Raw genomic sequence first — 16,223 nt, 5'->3', positions numbered from 1 at the left:
TTTGAGCTTGGTGTGTCAAACTTCGCCAAAAAACTGAGCATAACTCAGGTAGTGTGTCACTTTGAGGAAAAAACTAACTCCAAGACTCTAGTCGCAAATGTTTCATCCTCAGGAGCAGCAACTGTTTCATCCTCGGCATGCGGCCGCGTGTCATCAGAAATGGCTACACATGTCAGTGCTGACACGGTGTCATAGGTTCACCATCACTGATCTAGTCTAATGTTCAGCAAACATCCTATCTAATAAAAGAGTAATATGCAAATTGACCACACCTCCGCTACACCCACAGGCCACGCCCACCAGCCAATCAGGAGCGAGCATACAAATTAACCCAACCAAGATGGCTGTGGCCACAGAGAGAAAGAAGGAGGGAGGCTTGGGTTTCCCCAGCGATGGAGGAAGCCAAGCTTTCCTCACACCCTAGCTGGCGGAGGCCTCCACTCCAGGCTACAAAGTTTCAATTATAGAAGATAAATAAATCCCAACAAAAATGGTGGCAGCCACAGAGTTGGAGAGAGCAGGAGGCTAGGGTTGCTTCTGGCGATGGAGGAAGCCAAGCTTTCCGCACACCCTGGCCTGGCTTGGCCTCTGCTTAAGGCTACAAAGTTTCAATTATAGAAGATAAATAAATCCCAACAGAAATGGCTGCCACCACAGAGGGAGCAGAAGGCTTGGCTCTGCTCCAGGATACAAAGTTTCAATTGTAGAAGATAAATAAATCCCAGATACCAGGGCCTCCACTTGGGTCGCCGGGGGGCGTGGCCGGCCTGAAAACCACCACAGAAAACCCCTCGCCCAGGCCGCCTCACGCCCCAAGGGAACCCCCACTCTGATCTGGGACACCCTTCAGGGCAAACCAGCTGGCCCCCACCCATGCACCAGGCCTCTATCCTATCTAATAAAAGAGTAATATGCAGATTGACCATCACTCCAACACACAAGATGGCTGCCCCCATATGGTCAAAGATCCTGCCCCATGTGGACACAAGATGGTCACCACAAGATGGCCACCAGGGAAGGAAAGTTGGGAGGGACCAGGCATGCAAGGGAGGGCAGTTGTGGGCGATCAAGCCTGCAGGGGAGGGCAGTTAGGGGTGACCAGGCCAGCAGAGGAGGGAAGTTGGGGGTGACCAGGCTGGCAGGGGAGTGGTTAGGGAGTGATCAGGCAGGCAGGGGAGTGGTTAGGGGGTGATCAGCCTGGCAGGCAGAAGCGGTTAGGGGGTGATCAGGAAGGCAGGCAGGCGAGCAGTTGGGAGCCAGCAGTCCTGGATTGTGAGAGGGATTCCGGGGATCGGGCCTAAACAGGCAGTCGGACATCCCTCGAGGGGTCCCAGATTGGAGAGGGTACAGGCTGAGCTGAGGGACACCGGCCCCCATGCACGAATTTCATGCACCTGGCCTCTAGTTCTGTATATAAGAAGCTAGGTAATAAATATTTGAAGTTTTATTCATGATATAGTCTTTGTATATTTACTCAATTCTGCCATTGTTGTGCATCAGCCACTGACAATTCATAAAAAAAAAGGATGAGGCTGTGCTCCAGTAAAGTTTTATTTACAAAAACAGGGGGTATGTTAGATTTGACCTCAGCTTCATGGTTTCCTAACTTTGATCTAATCCATCAGACATAATAAAAAGACATGTAATAAAAAAAATGTTAGAAAATAACTTCTGATTCACTGTTGAGACTAAAAATAGTCACAAGTCAGAATAAATACAATTATTAGGGCTATATAAAAGTTAAGCAATTTTACCATATTCTTTTTAAAGCTGTTGCTATTTTTTTTTAAATTGATTTTTAGAGAGAGAGGAATGGAGAGGGAAAGAGACAGTAACATCAATGACACAGAAACATCGATCGGTTGTGTTTTGCATGGCCCCCACCGGGGATCAAGACTGCACCCAGGGCATGTGCCCTAACAGGGAATCGAATCAGCGACCTCTTGGTGCATGGGTCGATGCTCAACCTTGAGGCACACTAGCCGGGCTTTACCATTTTTATAAAAAATGTATCCTCAATGACCCTAAATAATGCAGAGAATATTAATATTGTCTATACTAACAGCTAAACTTCTAAAACTCATAATATATGTTATTTCACATACATTACATACACATTTCTAACATAATACATTAAGATATTACTATATCATATCTGATTAATATATACCTGTTAATTATAAACATGTAGATTAAATTTAAGATATTGATAATATATAAACAATCTACATTTTAAAAAATTATAAATCCTGATTTTCTATTAGTAAGGTTTATGCTTGTAATTGGAAATAAGTGATGACAATCTATATATTTCCATTACTTGAAAATAAGTGTGTACTGTAACACCTTTAAATCTGTCTGTATCAAACACTATATATAAATACAATTTAGTAAAAACAAGTAATTTCTACCGTGATGCCAGAACTTTCATGAAAACTATCCTTAAAATTTGTCAACTAAAACCACCTTTTTTAAAAATACATATTTTATTGATTTCAGAGAAGAAGGGAGATGGAGAGAGAGATAGAAACATCACTGATGAGAGAGAATCATCGATTGGCTGCCTCCTGCACGCCCCCCTACTGGGTATCCAGCTCGAAACCTGGGCATGTGCCCTTGACCGGAATCGAACCCGGGACCCTTTAGTCTTCAGGCTGATGCTTTATCCACTAAGCCAAACCAGCTAGGGCTAAAACCACCTTTTAAGCTTGTCAACTAACTTTAATTACTCATCTCTTTCATTATGCAATAGCAATATACTAGATCATTAAAGGTCTGGCCTCTCCTATGTAAACAAAAGTTAAATTCCAGTCATTATCATAAACATCCTGTTTTCATTTATTTTTGACAAGATGAAAAGACTTAAAACAGCTCTAAAACACTAATTCCAGCCTCTTTTAAATGTTTAAAATCAATTCTTTCCCATTAAACTCTCAGATAATTTTTAAATTTAGATTAAATTCTTAAAGCTTAAATCAAATAGATTAAGGACTATTGCCATTAAGTGGCAAAAATACAAATAAACTCTTAAAGCATTACCTTGTCATACCTGTTGAGTGACAAACTTATTAAATCACAAAGGAGATTTTCACAGTGCTCTTCAAATAGACTGACATTGGTTAAATTGTCACCTGCCAGATTCATAAACTGATGACCATATACAACATGTTCTAAAAATGTAATAAAATGAATTTTATTTAAAACTACAGTAGGAGAAAAATTACTGTACACATTTAAGTTATAACAAGACTGTAACATATAGTTAAAAGCAAATTTTTGCAAGCAGAAGTTAAATTTTACAATTCCTTTCTTATATGAACACTGATAAACATCATGTAAAAAAGTTTCAATCCTACCAATTACCATTCAATAGGCTTCTCTATTGTTAATGTGGCCATCTTTGTAAAGTAACCATGCAAGATTACTTAAGAGAAAAAAATAAAAGTAAATTGAAAAAGAAGGTAAACACTAGAAATTCTTCACCTTCATTTCTAACCAATAAAGCCTGTACAACATTATTCTTTTAACAAACAATGATAAAGTAGCCATATCCAAATGCATGAAGTAAAGCAAACAAAAGTAAGATACCAAAATTTGTACCTATAGCAGAGTAAGTCCACCAGAGTTTGCTCTAAGAAAATACTTAAAATACAGAATTCACCTGAGAGAAAAAAATTATGTATTTGTGTACATCGTTGCATATTTGTGTGTGTGTGTGTATGTATATATAAGTATACATAGATAAATACATATATGTATTTTTGTATTTATTCATTAATTAAAAAGCAGATATTGAGGTAATGGATGTCTTTATAACCTAAATAATTACTTTACAACTAAATATTTCCAGAATATTGCTAAACTTAAAAAGAGAACCTAGACTGGGGGGGAAGGTCAATCGGGAGGAAAAAAGGAGATATATGTACTACTATGTGTAATACTTTAAACAATAAAATAAAATTAAAAAAAAAATAGAACCTAAACATGCCAAAGAGCAAGACCAAGAAATAAACAGGCAACATATGAAATAAAAGATTACTATCTTGTTATAAACTTATACTAATAAAAAAAGGAAAAATTTGCAAAAGATCATGACTAACTAAGTAATAAAGAAAATATAAAGAGACAATAAAATTATGTGAAGATGTTCAACTTCACCGGTAATCAAGAAATTGCAAAAGTATCATTCAGTATCATTTTTCACATATTTGTTGGCAAAAAAGAAAAATAATTGATAATATCCATTACTGGAAATAGTATGAGGCAAGGAATGCTCACAGACAGTGTGTACAAATTGGGGAAATTTACTCTACAGCAACATAGAGCATATACATTATTAAAACTTCAATATGCCACCCCAATTCTAAGAATCTATTCCACAGCATAACTTGTATACATATTGAACAATGTGTGTGTGTATATATATATATACACACATATATATATATAGTGTGTGTGTGTGTGTATATACATATATACACACACACACACACATTATATATATATATATATATATATATATATATATATATATATACACACACACACACACACACACAAGGATGGTCAGTTTAATATTATTTATAATATCAAAAAAGGGAAATAATTAAAATACTTAAAAAAAACTTGGCTAAATAAATTATGATAGACCCTTCACATACAGCCCTTAAATGAATAAAGTAAAACTATATGCATGAACATGAACAAATCTCTAAAAAAAGCTACACAGAACAATGACAGCAGCATTTGTGGTTAGAAAGCAAAACAAAAATCCTACCAATGAGTTTCCATATATATATATATATATACTAATAGAAAGTATAGAAAGATAAACAGACCAAGTTGTTTCCAGTAGTTATCTCTGGAAAAAAAGGAGTGAGATTTTCACTTTTTACTTAGGTTACTATTTGATTTTTAAAAATCAGAAAGCACTTATTACTTGTGTAATTAAAAAAAAACCACAACAATAATAGTTTAGATTAGAAAAAGGACTTACTCAATTTTACACCAAGCATATGAAGAATTTCTAGCACCAGCCAATGGATATCCAAGTGGAGATGTAATAAATGCCAGGATGGTGGGAAAAGCTGTGAATGACATTATCAACTGTGACTGAGAATTCATAATATGTTACCAAGGTACTTGATAGCATATCACAACAACCCTCTATCAGCACCATGACAAAGTATCAATTAATCTACCACTAAGTTTAAGGAAAACCTTTATCTTGTTCATTAGAAGATCCTTTCACTAGAGATTTTGAAAGCAGGATAGGTTATATTTTCATCTAATTTAAGACAGACCCACCTTGGGGCTGCTGAATAGATTTGTAAAGGACCCTTGCAACCAACTTCTGATTCTACTAAAGCTGCAAAGCAGTAAATAATTTTAAAAACACTTATTTTCATGTAATTTGTTTTAGACTTTAGTTAGCAAATATGTTTTTAGCCCGGCTGGTGTGGCTCAGTGGTTGAGCATAGACCTATGAACCAGGAGGTCACGGTTGAATTCCCAGTCAGGGCACATGCCCAGGCTGTGGGCTCAATCCCCAGTAGGAGGCATGCAGGAGGCAGCTGATCAATGATTCTCTCTCACACTGATGTTTCTATTTCTCTCACCCTCTCCCTTCCTCTCTGAAATCAATAAAAACATATTTTCTTAAAAACTGTCATACCCAGGAACTCCTATTAAGAATGTTAACAAGAGAACTTTAAACTATCATGCAGACATTATTGTCATGCCTTTTAAGTTAAAAGAGGTAAAGAAATTATCTCTCAATTTTCACATTAGTATTCAAATCTAATTATGACTAAAAAGCCAGTGCTCTTAGCTATCAATAACCTACTCCCAGTCAGCATTTAGTATCACTATAAAAATAAATACAATGAGGCCTGGCTGGCATGGCTCTGTGGTTGAGTGTTGACCTATGAAGCAGGAGGTCACGGTTCGATTCCCTATCAGGGCACATGCCTGGGTTGTGGGTTCGATCCTCAGTGTGAGGAGTGCAGGAGGCAGCTGATCAATGATTCTCTCTCATCATTGATGTTTCTATCTGACATCAATAAAAATATGTTTTAAAAATATATATAAATAAAAACAATGATACATGTTCTAGTAAAACAACTAGAATGATGCAGAAGGAACTTGCCATATCAAATATGCAAATAAAATAAAACACTACGTTAATAAATAATACTGGCTCAAAAATAGATAATAAAAAACAGCAAACATAGGGAAGAGAAATGGATAAATGTGGTATCCAAATCAGTGTGATAAGCATGGGTCATTTAATAAGACAGAATTAACTTATTCATTTGTAAGAAACTAAAGTTAGATTTCCCACCTCACAGAATTTTTTTTAAAAAAGATAAATCAAATAGATAAATGTAAAAACAAGTATATTTTTAACATCAGCACAGATACAAAAGAAAAAATAACTATATAAAAAACTTCAATCTAACCTAGTAAGTCAGCTTAATTGCTGAAGATAAAATATCTGTAATACATAATACCCAAATAATATTTCTAAAAAGTTCCCCCCAAAAACTAAATAAAACATACTCAACAGAAAATACCAATTAAATCAATACTTTTCATATATAAGACTGGTAAAATAGAAGAAATATATAAAACCTTGGAAGATGCTTTTTATTGTATAAGATGTTTTTGCTGTTGTTTTAGAAGAGAATTTTAGTGCATAATTTATTTTTTATGTGTTGAAGACTACATTCTCCTGCTTTAAAAATTCAGTCTTCTGATCTTCAAATAACCTATCTTTTCAAGTTTGCTAAACTGAAAAGCCTATGAAGGGCAAAACCTAATTTGAGGACCGGAGCACACAATCTTTATTTCTGCTCCTAGATATATTATTTTCTTAACCACTTAATGGATGTCCAGAAAATAAAAATGATTTGAATTTATAAAGACTAAAATGAAGAAAAACTATCCCTCCCCCAAGATCTACCTATGAGTCTTTATTAAGTGATATAATTAAAGGCAATTACCTATATGCTTTCTATGGATTATACATATAAACCTGAGTTCAATTGAAACCCTATTTACTTTTATTGTTAGATATATTGACCCCTTATAAAGAGTCAATATTTGTTTGTTGTTGTTAAATTTCACAGAAATATATAAACACTTAATTGTACTTTACATTTTGACAAATATGTTACTAAAAACTAAATGTTCAAATTGATGAGGTCAAATAGAATGGAAGAGGTTAAAAATTCAGGGAATCAATGGGGAAGCATAATTTGTCATCCACTTAAACTCACATTATTCTCTGGAGAATTTGTTAATTATATCAGGAAGCTGGGTTGTGCTACAATACAAATTTAAAAAAAATAAAATAACTTCAGATGGAATAATAAAAGGTAGGGGTAAAGGGGCATTAGTCAAAACAATCTTTTTTTAAACCTCACCCAAGGATATGTTTTTATTGATTCTAGAGAGAAGAGAGTGAGAAACATCAATCGGTTGCCTCCTGACCGGGGATCAAACCTGCAACTTGGGTACGCGCCCTGATCAGAAATTGAACCTACAACCTCTTGGTGTATGGGACTACACTCCAACCAACAGAAGCACTTGGCCAGGGCAGTCAAAACCATCTTAATCAGCCCTAGCCGGTTTGGCTTGGTGGATAGAGCGTCGGCCTGTGGACTGAAGGGTCCCAGGTTCGATTCCGGTCAAGGGCACATGCCCAGGTTGCGGGCTCGGGCCCCAGTGGGGGGAGTGCAAGAGGCAGCCAGTCAATGATTCTCTCTCATCGTTGATGTTTCTCTCTCTCTCTCCCACTTCCTTCCTCTCTGAGATCAATAAAAACATATTTAAATAAAACCACAAAACAAAAAAAACCCATCTTAATCATATTCTGGAAGTCTCAAAGGTCAGAATAGACAAAATAATGTGGTTTTGAAAGTGTAACTTTTACAAGGTAATCTTCTTGAATTTTACTATAATAAAAAAGTAAGGAGCCCTGGCCAGTATGGTTCTGTTAGTTGGGCACTGTCCTGTGCACTGAAAGGTTGCTGGTTGGATTCCTGGTCAGGACACATGCCAGGGTTGTGGGCTTGATCCCCGAGTAGGAGGCAGTAAATCGATGCTTCACTCTCACACTGTTTCTCTTTCTCCCTTTCCCTTCCTCTCTCTCGAAAAATCAATTTTAAAATCTTAAAAAAAAGGAAAGATGACACATATTTTAGAAAATAAAGGTTATTTTATTTGAAACTTTTAAACATTTGCACTGTTATGAATTGGAATAGAGAAGTTATCAGATTTAGTGTATACTATGTTTTAAATGCTTTATTCATTTTAATTTATTTAATTCTCCCAATAACTCTAGGAAGCTATGCCAATTATACAGATGGGGAGAATGAGATAAGAGGTATTACTTGCCCAAAGGCACATAGTTAATAAAAGGAGGAGCCAGAATTTCAACTCAAGCAATCTGGAAGAGCTATGTTCTTTACTAATTTCCTCCATTCTTGAATAAATAATCCTTGTAAGAAGAAAAACTGATAACCTAAAAATTAAATAAGGCAAACCTGAATCTGATTTTGACTTATAAATGCTCCTGGATTAATACTGGGAAGTTCAGATAGGTGTCCAATATACAAGAGTAATCCGTGAAGCTCATCAACCAATAGTGAGGGAAGCTGAGCCTCCAAAGCCTCATAGGGATGAACAGGACCATGATTCTCAGTATTCTGTACTGTCAGGAACCTAAAAAAACAGTTAGATACAATAAGCCACCAGAGTCTGGATGATTACATACTCAAAAATTCACGCAGTAGTCAAAAGACTCAACTGACGTCCTACCTGACGATGAAAACTTTAACATAATGAAGAAATGTTACGCATTGCTGCCTAATATTGTCTGCTTTGCAGTGTAGGGTTGATATCTTCCCTGAAACCAAAACAGAAGTTAATCATAGCTTAAATAATTAATCAGTTAGCAGTGACATACAAGCAGCAATTCTCTTTTAATCTTGTCCACTGATTTCTATGTAATTCTTACCACCGCCCCAAAAATCCATTATTAAGGTCACCTAATCAATGGATACCACCTGAGCACAAGTAACTTGCCCCTCAGTAGCACTGACTACACCTGGCTTCACTGACACCACAGTGCCAGTCTTCTTTCTTCTTCATGTGTTCTTTCTCTTGCCTCTCCTTCACTGGCTCCTCCTCCTCTATCCTACCACTAGTATGGGGGCTCCTCAGGACTCAGTCCTGAGTCCTCTTCTCTTTTCCTGTGTGTATGATCAGTTCCTTTATTTCAAAACGATGACTTGAAAAGGTTTACCTATAACCCAGATCTCTATTCTGCACTCCAGACCTTGCATGTCAGATTGCCTAACATCTTGTATTTAGATTGCTCAGACACTGCAAATAATACATCCATAATTTCTTCCAAAACCTGTTCATGCCCATGTTTTTGCTACTCACTACAACTGGTGCCAACAGTTACCTGTATTTCATTCTTACTGCTTTCATTTCCTTAAAACTTATATTTATTCATCAGAGTCCTACTAAGTTTATGATCAAAATATACCTTCAAACTATCCATCTCTCTATAATCTCTTAAATTATTCCAACAGGTCTCCTAACAGGTCTTCCCATATTCTCCTCCTTTGTCCCTCTACACTCTAAGTACAAAATATGCTTTAAATATATGTCAATTCCTTCCCCATGAAAGGCTATCTACTATATTTAGAAGGAAATAAAGACTTCTTGTAGTGATTTATAAGGCCCCGAATGATGTATTAATATTGTCTTTCTCACAACTTCAACCCATGCCATCTTCCCCTCATTTCAACATCTACATCAGCAAAAATTACCTGGAACATTACTATATGCATAACACTGACAATCACTAAAAGAAAAATGAGTAAGAGACAATCACTAAACAAAAGCAGAAAAAAAAAGATGAAAATTAAGACAACAAATTCTCAACCTTATTACACATAAAGCAAAACTTATTTCTAAATTTGAACTTAAATAAGTAAACATGACCACTGCTTTGTCAAAACCAACAGGATATGTTATGCAAACATCTCCATGTTAAACAGTACAGGGCATTTTCATAGCTTAATTATATTTCACCTACAAACGTCACATCATCCCTCAGTTTCACAATTCACAGTTCATAAAGGCAGTACTCTGTTACAAACAATTGCTGTGAACTCTTGCATCCAGCCAAGATAGAGAAAAAGGAATCAGATTTACCCATATCCCATCTTTAACTAAAAAAAACAAAAAAATCAACATTAAAAAAAAGGTTTTCAGACACCAGAAACAAGGCAATGCAGGATTGCTATCCCAGAGAGAAGGTAAGTCCTAAGACTGTTCCAGCTTCCCACCCAAATACAATTTCCAGGCTGCAGCACAGGGAGAGAGAACCCAAACAGAGCCCAAATCACTGAGCTGAGGATACATAAGGTTTAAATTTATAGGGAAAAAGTACCAAAGAAGAAAAAAGCTACATTAAAAAAATAAAAGAAAGCTCTGGAAATGTACAGAGGGTCCCACTGAATCTCTGGCAGAGTACTGATCTGTTCAAGCATGAGAAAAAAATAACCCAAGACCAGGTAAAAACATCAGAAAACAATTTCCTACAAAGCTTACACATGCCAGAGAACAGTTCAAGTTCCTTCCAGAAATAAATTTAAAAAATCATAATACACTAAAAAGAATCCTCAGAAGCCTTATTTGAGCTAACTTAACATTAGACTAAAGGCTACTTTTTAAGAGTCCTAACAAAATTTAAACCAAGATTTAAAAGGTCCAATGGATTATAAGTACTTAACAGCAAACCAGAATACAGTTTAATACTAGCCAGAGAAATACACGAAAATCCAGAAAGCAGCAATGTAAAATCTACAATGTCCATCACACAATAAAAAATTGCTAGATTTTCAAAGAACCAGAACACTGTAACACAGAAATAAGAGAAAAATCAATCAATACAAACAGGCCCAGAAATGACAATGATGAAAGAATATACAGTCAACAAAGTTAAAAAGAACAGCTATATATATATATATATATATATATATATATATATACACACACACATATATATATATGTATATATACACATACATACTCGTTATGTTCAAGATAGATTTTTAAAAAAATATGGATAGCAATAGAAAATAAAATAAAAAAATCCAAATATAATGTCTGTAGACAAAAAAACACACAACACCAAACATTCTCTAAAAAAGGAATAACACCAACAGCTACATTTAACAACAGGGGTCAGTAAAACATACATTATTTTGTTTCTTCTTCTGCCTCAAATGGAAAGCTATTCGGGTAGCATAATGAAAAGAACATATACACTTCGGTTTAAGTGTCCCTACCTAAGGGCTTTCTGGTGAGGACTGAAGGCCAAAGCTGGCTACATGAGTTTATTAAGAGAGCCCTGATACAGCTGCAAAGATTAAATCTACATCATGAACAGTTCGGGCCTCTCAACAAGAGGGAGTGGGGAGGGGATTGTAACAGGGTTTGGGCTTGTGCCGGCTGAGTTTTGGAGGAGTTTAAGGACTTTGTTCTGGATTGGATGTTGTTAAGAAGCAGTGGCAATTTGATGATTATGTTAATTTTTATACAGAGGGCAAGACAAATAAAGGGCGTCTAGGGAGGGTTCTACTTAGTTAAGAAGCAATAATCATGTTAGCTGGAAGAGGAGGATGTTCTGTTTTAGTATTTTGCATTAGTAAGCCACTAAACCTTTCTTTGATCAAAAGTGTGTTCCAGGTAATCTTTAGTTGCTAAACATCACTAATAAGATATTAGGCTAAGCACTTAACCTGCATTATGTCATTTAATTCTCACAAGAACTCAATGAGGTGAGAAGTCTTACCTGGTTTGAGACCCACAATTAGCCTGGGGTGGAACTCAGGCTGACTACAGAGCCATAATTCTAAATACAAACTGCACCAAAACTGCCAGAAAAGAGCAGCAGCTGGTTTGCACTATAAGACTGCCCTTCAATTTTTTTCACTACCTTAACTATAATCAATGCCTCCCCCCAACCCCCAGCCCCAAATCAGTAATCCATTAAATGTTAAAAACAAACAAAAACCAGAAAGCAGAAAAGAGCAAGAAGATAGTATAAGGTCAAGTACTATTTCTCTTATGATTTCCTATCCCACTCCCCACCTCCAAAGCTTGTTACTAATTCATTTCTGAGATATTTAGCCTTAAATCAATTTTACCTAGATTTGAAAAAATACTGTAAATCTCAGCTACAACAAAATTGTATTGTGTTCAGAAAGTGTCATACACTGTATCCTGAGCTTCTGACCTAACAATTCCTCTATGTTATTATGATATCCCAATTATGCATCATAAAACTCACGTGCAATTCACTGTAATTAGCCTTTAAACACACAACTTACCAAAATCACAGCTGGCCGGTAATAAGGTTTCCAAGTTATAGAGTTGTTGCCTAATTTAAAAAAAGTAAAGTGAGAATTTTAGATTACTTTAAAGCATGTAATAATTACATGGATAATGTTCCCAATACTTCATGAATGTTTATGAGGATCAGCTTCAGGTAGCAAAGACTTTGAGAAAATATAAAAGTAACATATTAAAAGCTGCATATATCTCAGAAATTATATCAAAGCTCATAAATGTCACTATCAATGAGATACTGTTTAAACCTTCAAGAAGTTTAAGATACTTACATAAAATATCCTAGGTTAACAGTTATATAATAAAATGTTAAACTGTATCACACCAGGAGTTCAAAAAGGAATAAGGTACACTAGAGTTATCAGGAAAAGTTCTATTTACAATGTTCCACCTTAATTCCTGAGAGTAATCTTCCTTTGCCATCTTCCTAGTTCCCTTTCAACTCCTTAAAGATTTGTATCCTAGATAAAGACTCAACTTATTCTATAATGTTCAAAATCAGAGAATCACTCACTCAGCCTGGTCTCCCAATAAAACACACATCATGGCACACATACGGTGAATGTCTCTTCCCAAGGTCTATGGGATGAGGGTAGGAGGAGAAATCCCTGCACCTTTCCATTTTCATTTAAAGGTACCATATATGATACATTTAATTTGCCCTCAATAACTGACTCTATTTCAACATTATCTAAAATCTGAATATGGACTAGGTTTTAAATGAAACATTATTTCAACTGTGTTCATTGTGATAATGAAACTGTTAATGTTTGAAAAAAGGTATTTTTAAAAAATTTATACTGAAATATTTAATAACATGATGCCTAGAATTTACTTAAAAATACTTCAGCAAAAAAATAAGAGGGGAGGGACAGATGAAGGAAATGTGATGAAACCTTGATGTTTATTGTAACTGAGGGGGTGGAGGTTCATTATACTATTCTCTACATTTGTGTATGTTTGAAATTTTTCATTAAAATTTTTTAATGTTGTCCAAATTTATCATTGTAATTAATCATACTTCTATTATACAGTCTGAAATATATTTGGAAAGTCTAAATTCATTCTCTCAAAATCATTTAAGACTATGACTATTAAGCAATGAAAGTACTTTGGTTTTCTTCCAAAACTATAATATAGTTTAAAGCCTTAAATATTTGTCTTGAACACAAGATGTTAAATAAAGATTCTGGAAAAGAATAGATTCACTAAAAAACAATTCATTAAAACCATTACTCCATAAAATGTTACTGTTAATTTTATTATTGGTAAGATAATCAAGTGAATAACAAGCACAACTCTACTGGTGCTTTTGTTAATATCAGTATTAGAAACCACACAGCAATGTAACTTACAAAAGTGAACAATGGCATCTCTACTCCAAGGAAATTTAAAAAACATACCTGAATAAATGAAACAGCACTCTAGATGAATTCACTAATGCTGTTTCAGTAACCCACTGAATGCCAAATATTTCCACTGTATCCTCTTCAAAATTAGTTGGTAAAGGATCAAGATTCAAAATTAATCTGAAATGAAAACTATGATTAAGTCTCATGAAAAGTATACTAAGTCCCATACTATAGCATGTCTTTTTTGACATGTTAGGAAACCTTATTACACATGACATGCCAGCGATGATATTATAAAGTCAGGATATGCCTTGGTACCATCCATACTAGTAAAGGCATACTAAAGCTAGGACTATATTAAAAATCCAGTCCTGTATACAATAAAAAGGTATAACTAAAGAGCAATGTAACTTATGTGTAAAACACAAAAAGAAGTCTAAGGAACATACTTTTGTCCGTGTTGAACCGTAGCCTTCAGATGTAGAATTCATCCTTTGAGGGGACATTTAATTTTTAAAATAGCTAAAAGTTATTCTGAGCCCTGTCTGGAGAACAGTATAATCAAACTGGGTAATGTCTTTTTAGGTCTCTCAAAGTGCAACTATAAAACCACAAAAATTATTTCCTTTCTGACTGAAATTGCCTCAGAATGCATTCCCAAAATATTTCAATAACAGCAGTTTTATGGCAATGTGGGTATAACTAACTGCCCAAGGCAAGAACTTTCAGAAATAACATTCCTGTGAACTTACACAATGTAGTGCATTTATTAGAAAAGAATTTTTTTTTAAGTAAGACTTCTATATGTAACAATACACAGGCTTAGAAGGAACTGGGGCAACAAAAGATGTGCATGTCTTCCTTAGAATTACTAAGAAGCTCCAAAATATTGTTCCACGTTTTAGGAGGAAACATCATTTCATAAAGCCCAGGAAGTTCAGGATTCATTTTAAGTAAAAGGAAAATTAAAACCCAGCTCCATACCGCCAAACTGAGGCAGCAGTTAAGTAAGAGAACATCAGGTAGCAAGAAAGTTCTCCTTCATATCCAAAATCTTTCAGGTATTCGCTGAACCCGAAAACCAACAACAGAGCTAATAGTTTGCATCTGTCGGATAGACCAAGCCGATTTACAAAAAAGATGGTTTCAACATAAAAGTTTAGTTGCCTGAAATCTTAAGTAACATTCCTAACGAATTAAGGAAAAATCTGATGAGGGTTAAACAGCCTCCGATTTTTTACCTACCGCTTAAGGGCTCCACTGGAAAGGTAGGACTCTCCAGAAAAATGTTTCCCTCCTCCTCTGTGGTCAAAAGCACAAGAAAAGCAAGGGGGTTTGCACCATTCGGTTCCCAGCTCCAGTTCCAAGCTGTCGGTCAGGTACGTCGACGCAGCAGAACAGGTATCCATTGTTTTTACTTCATATCCTGAAACCTGTGAGGTTCATTATAATGATCATTAAGGGCTCCAAAGTTGCGAGGAGATTCCTGGAGGTGGGGCGGGTGACGTCAGAAAGTTACCAAAACGCCCCCCTCTCCAGCACAAAGAAAACAGAGAAGCCATGTTCCCAACAACTCTCCCCCAGCGACTCCCCAAGATCAAGGCTGTCAGGACTTACGCAGAAAGCACCCACGACTGGCTGTGTCGGGAACTTAAAATCCTGCCGGTCTGACCCTGCAGCAGCCCGGGACAGGGTCAAGAGGAAAGGAATGTTGGCGGGGCAGATACAGCTTCCCCTCCCGAGCCCGCCGGGACCGGCACCCTTCGCTCCGTGATTAAACCGCACCGCGCCAGTTGCCCCGCAGTGTCGTGGGAAAGCTCCTTTGCAGATTGGAAGGGGGATCTGGAGGGCCCCGCGCCAACCCCCACTCCTCCCGGTCGCGGAGCAAGTCTCTCCCGGAATCCACGCGGAGGAGCCTGGCGAGAGGAGCCACAGTCCTGCGCACCGGGGCACCCCCTCTTCGGTGCTCGTCGTACCTACTCACACTTGCACTCCCCGAGATGCGCCCCGGCGGTCCCAAGCACAGCCCCGGACTCCATGCGGTCCAGAACCCAAACAGGTGAAATTCCCGCCACGCAGCGCGCGCGCTTGGAGGGGCGGGGCCACGGCGGAGCCCGCCCCCGAGGTCCGCTCGCGAGGTCTCCGCGGGAGCCGCCGGCGCTTGCGAGTTCTCGCGAGAGTCTTCCAGCCAAGCATTCCGTGCGGCTTTTCTTTTTCTCGCCCCCTCCCCGCCCCCCGTTTTCGTTTTTAATTGGTGCGTTGGCCCGGAAGGCGGGGCCTCACGCAGCAACAGACGCGATCCCGCGCCGAGGTGATCCACGCCTAGGGACAGCGGCTGTCTTCCCGGTGGGGTTTGTGAAAAGCTCTTGGGTTCCAGTGAGTCCGAAGCGGGTGCCATTCACACCCGGAGCCGCGCGGTGCCACCAACTCTTCCTT

At 37.1% G+C, this 16,223-nt stretch overlaps 1 protein-coding gene across 5 annotated transcripts in view; it reads right to left on the bottom strand.

The window, feature by feature from the left end:
* Positions 1-15,881, bottom strand: part of MMS22L (MMS22 like, DNA repair protein) — a 105,815-nt gene extending 89,934 nt beyond the window's left edge. For 3 of the 5 annotated variants that reach the window (XR_013814041.1, XM_079781505.1, XM_079781508.1), the window contains exons 1-8: positions 15,764-15,881; positions 15,033-15,213; positions 13,839-13,964; positions 12,417-12,466; positions 8,824-8,911; positions 8,550-8,727; positions 4,997-5,087; positions 3,040-3,170 (exon numbers count right to left, since the gene is read on the bottom strand). Coding sequence is in view for 4 of the 5 variants with exons in the window: in XM_079781505.1 (XP_079637631.1) it covers positions 3,040-3,170; positions 4,997-5,087; positions 8,550-8,727; positions 8,824-8,911; positions 12,417-12,466; positions 13,839-13,964; positions 15,033-15,196 (828 nt within the window). In the remaining variant the exon portion in view is untranslated. The other 2 variants (XM_079781507.1, XM_079781506.1) reach the window with 2 other exon arrangements.
* Between the last annotated feature and the right edge of the window lie 342 nt (positions 15,882-16,223).

Source organism: Cnephaeus nilssonii (genome assembly GCF_951640355.1).
Source record: "Cnephaeus nilssonii genome assembly, chromosome: 9".
NCBI lineage: Eukaryota > Metazoa > Chordata > Mammalia > Chiroptera > Vespertilionidae > Cnephaeus > Cnephaeus nilssonii.
Note: the sequence above shows the minus strand (reverse complement) of the source record. Positions and strands in the feature narration are given on the sequence as shown.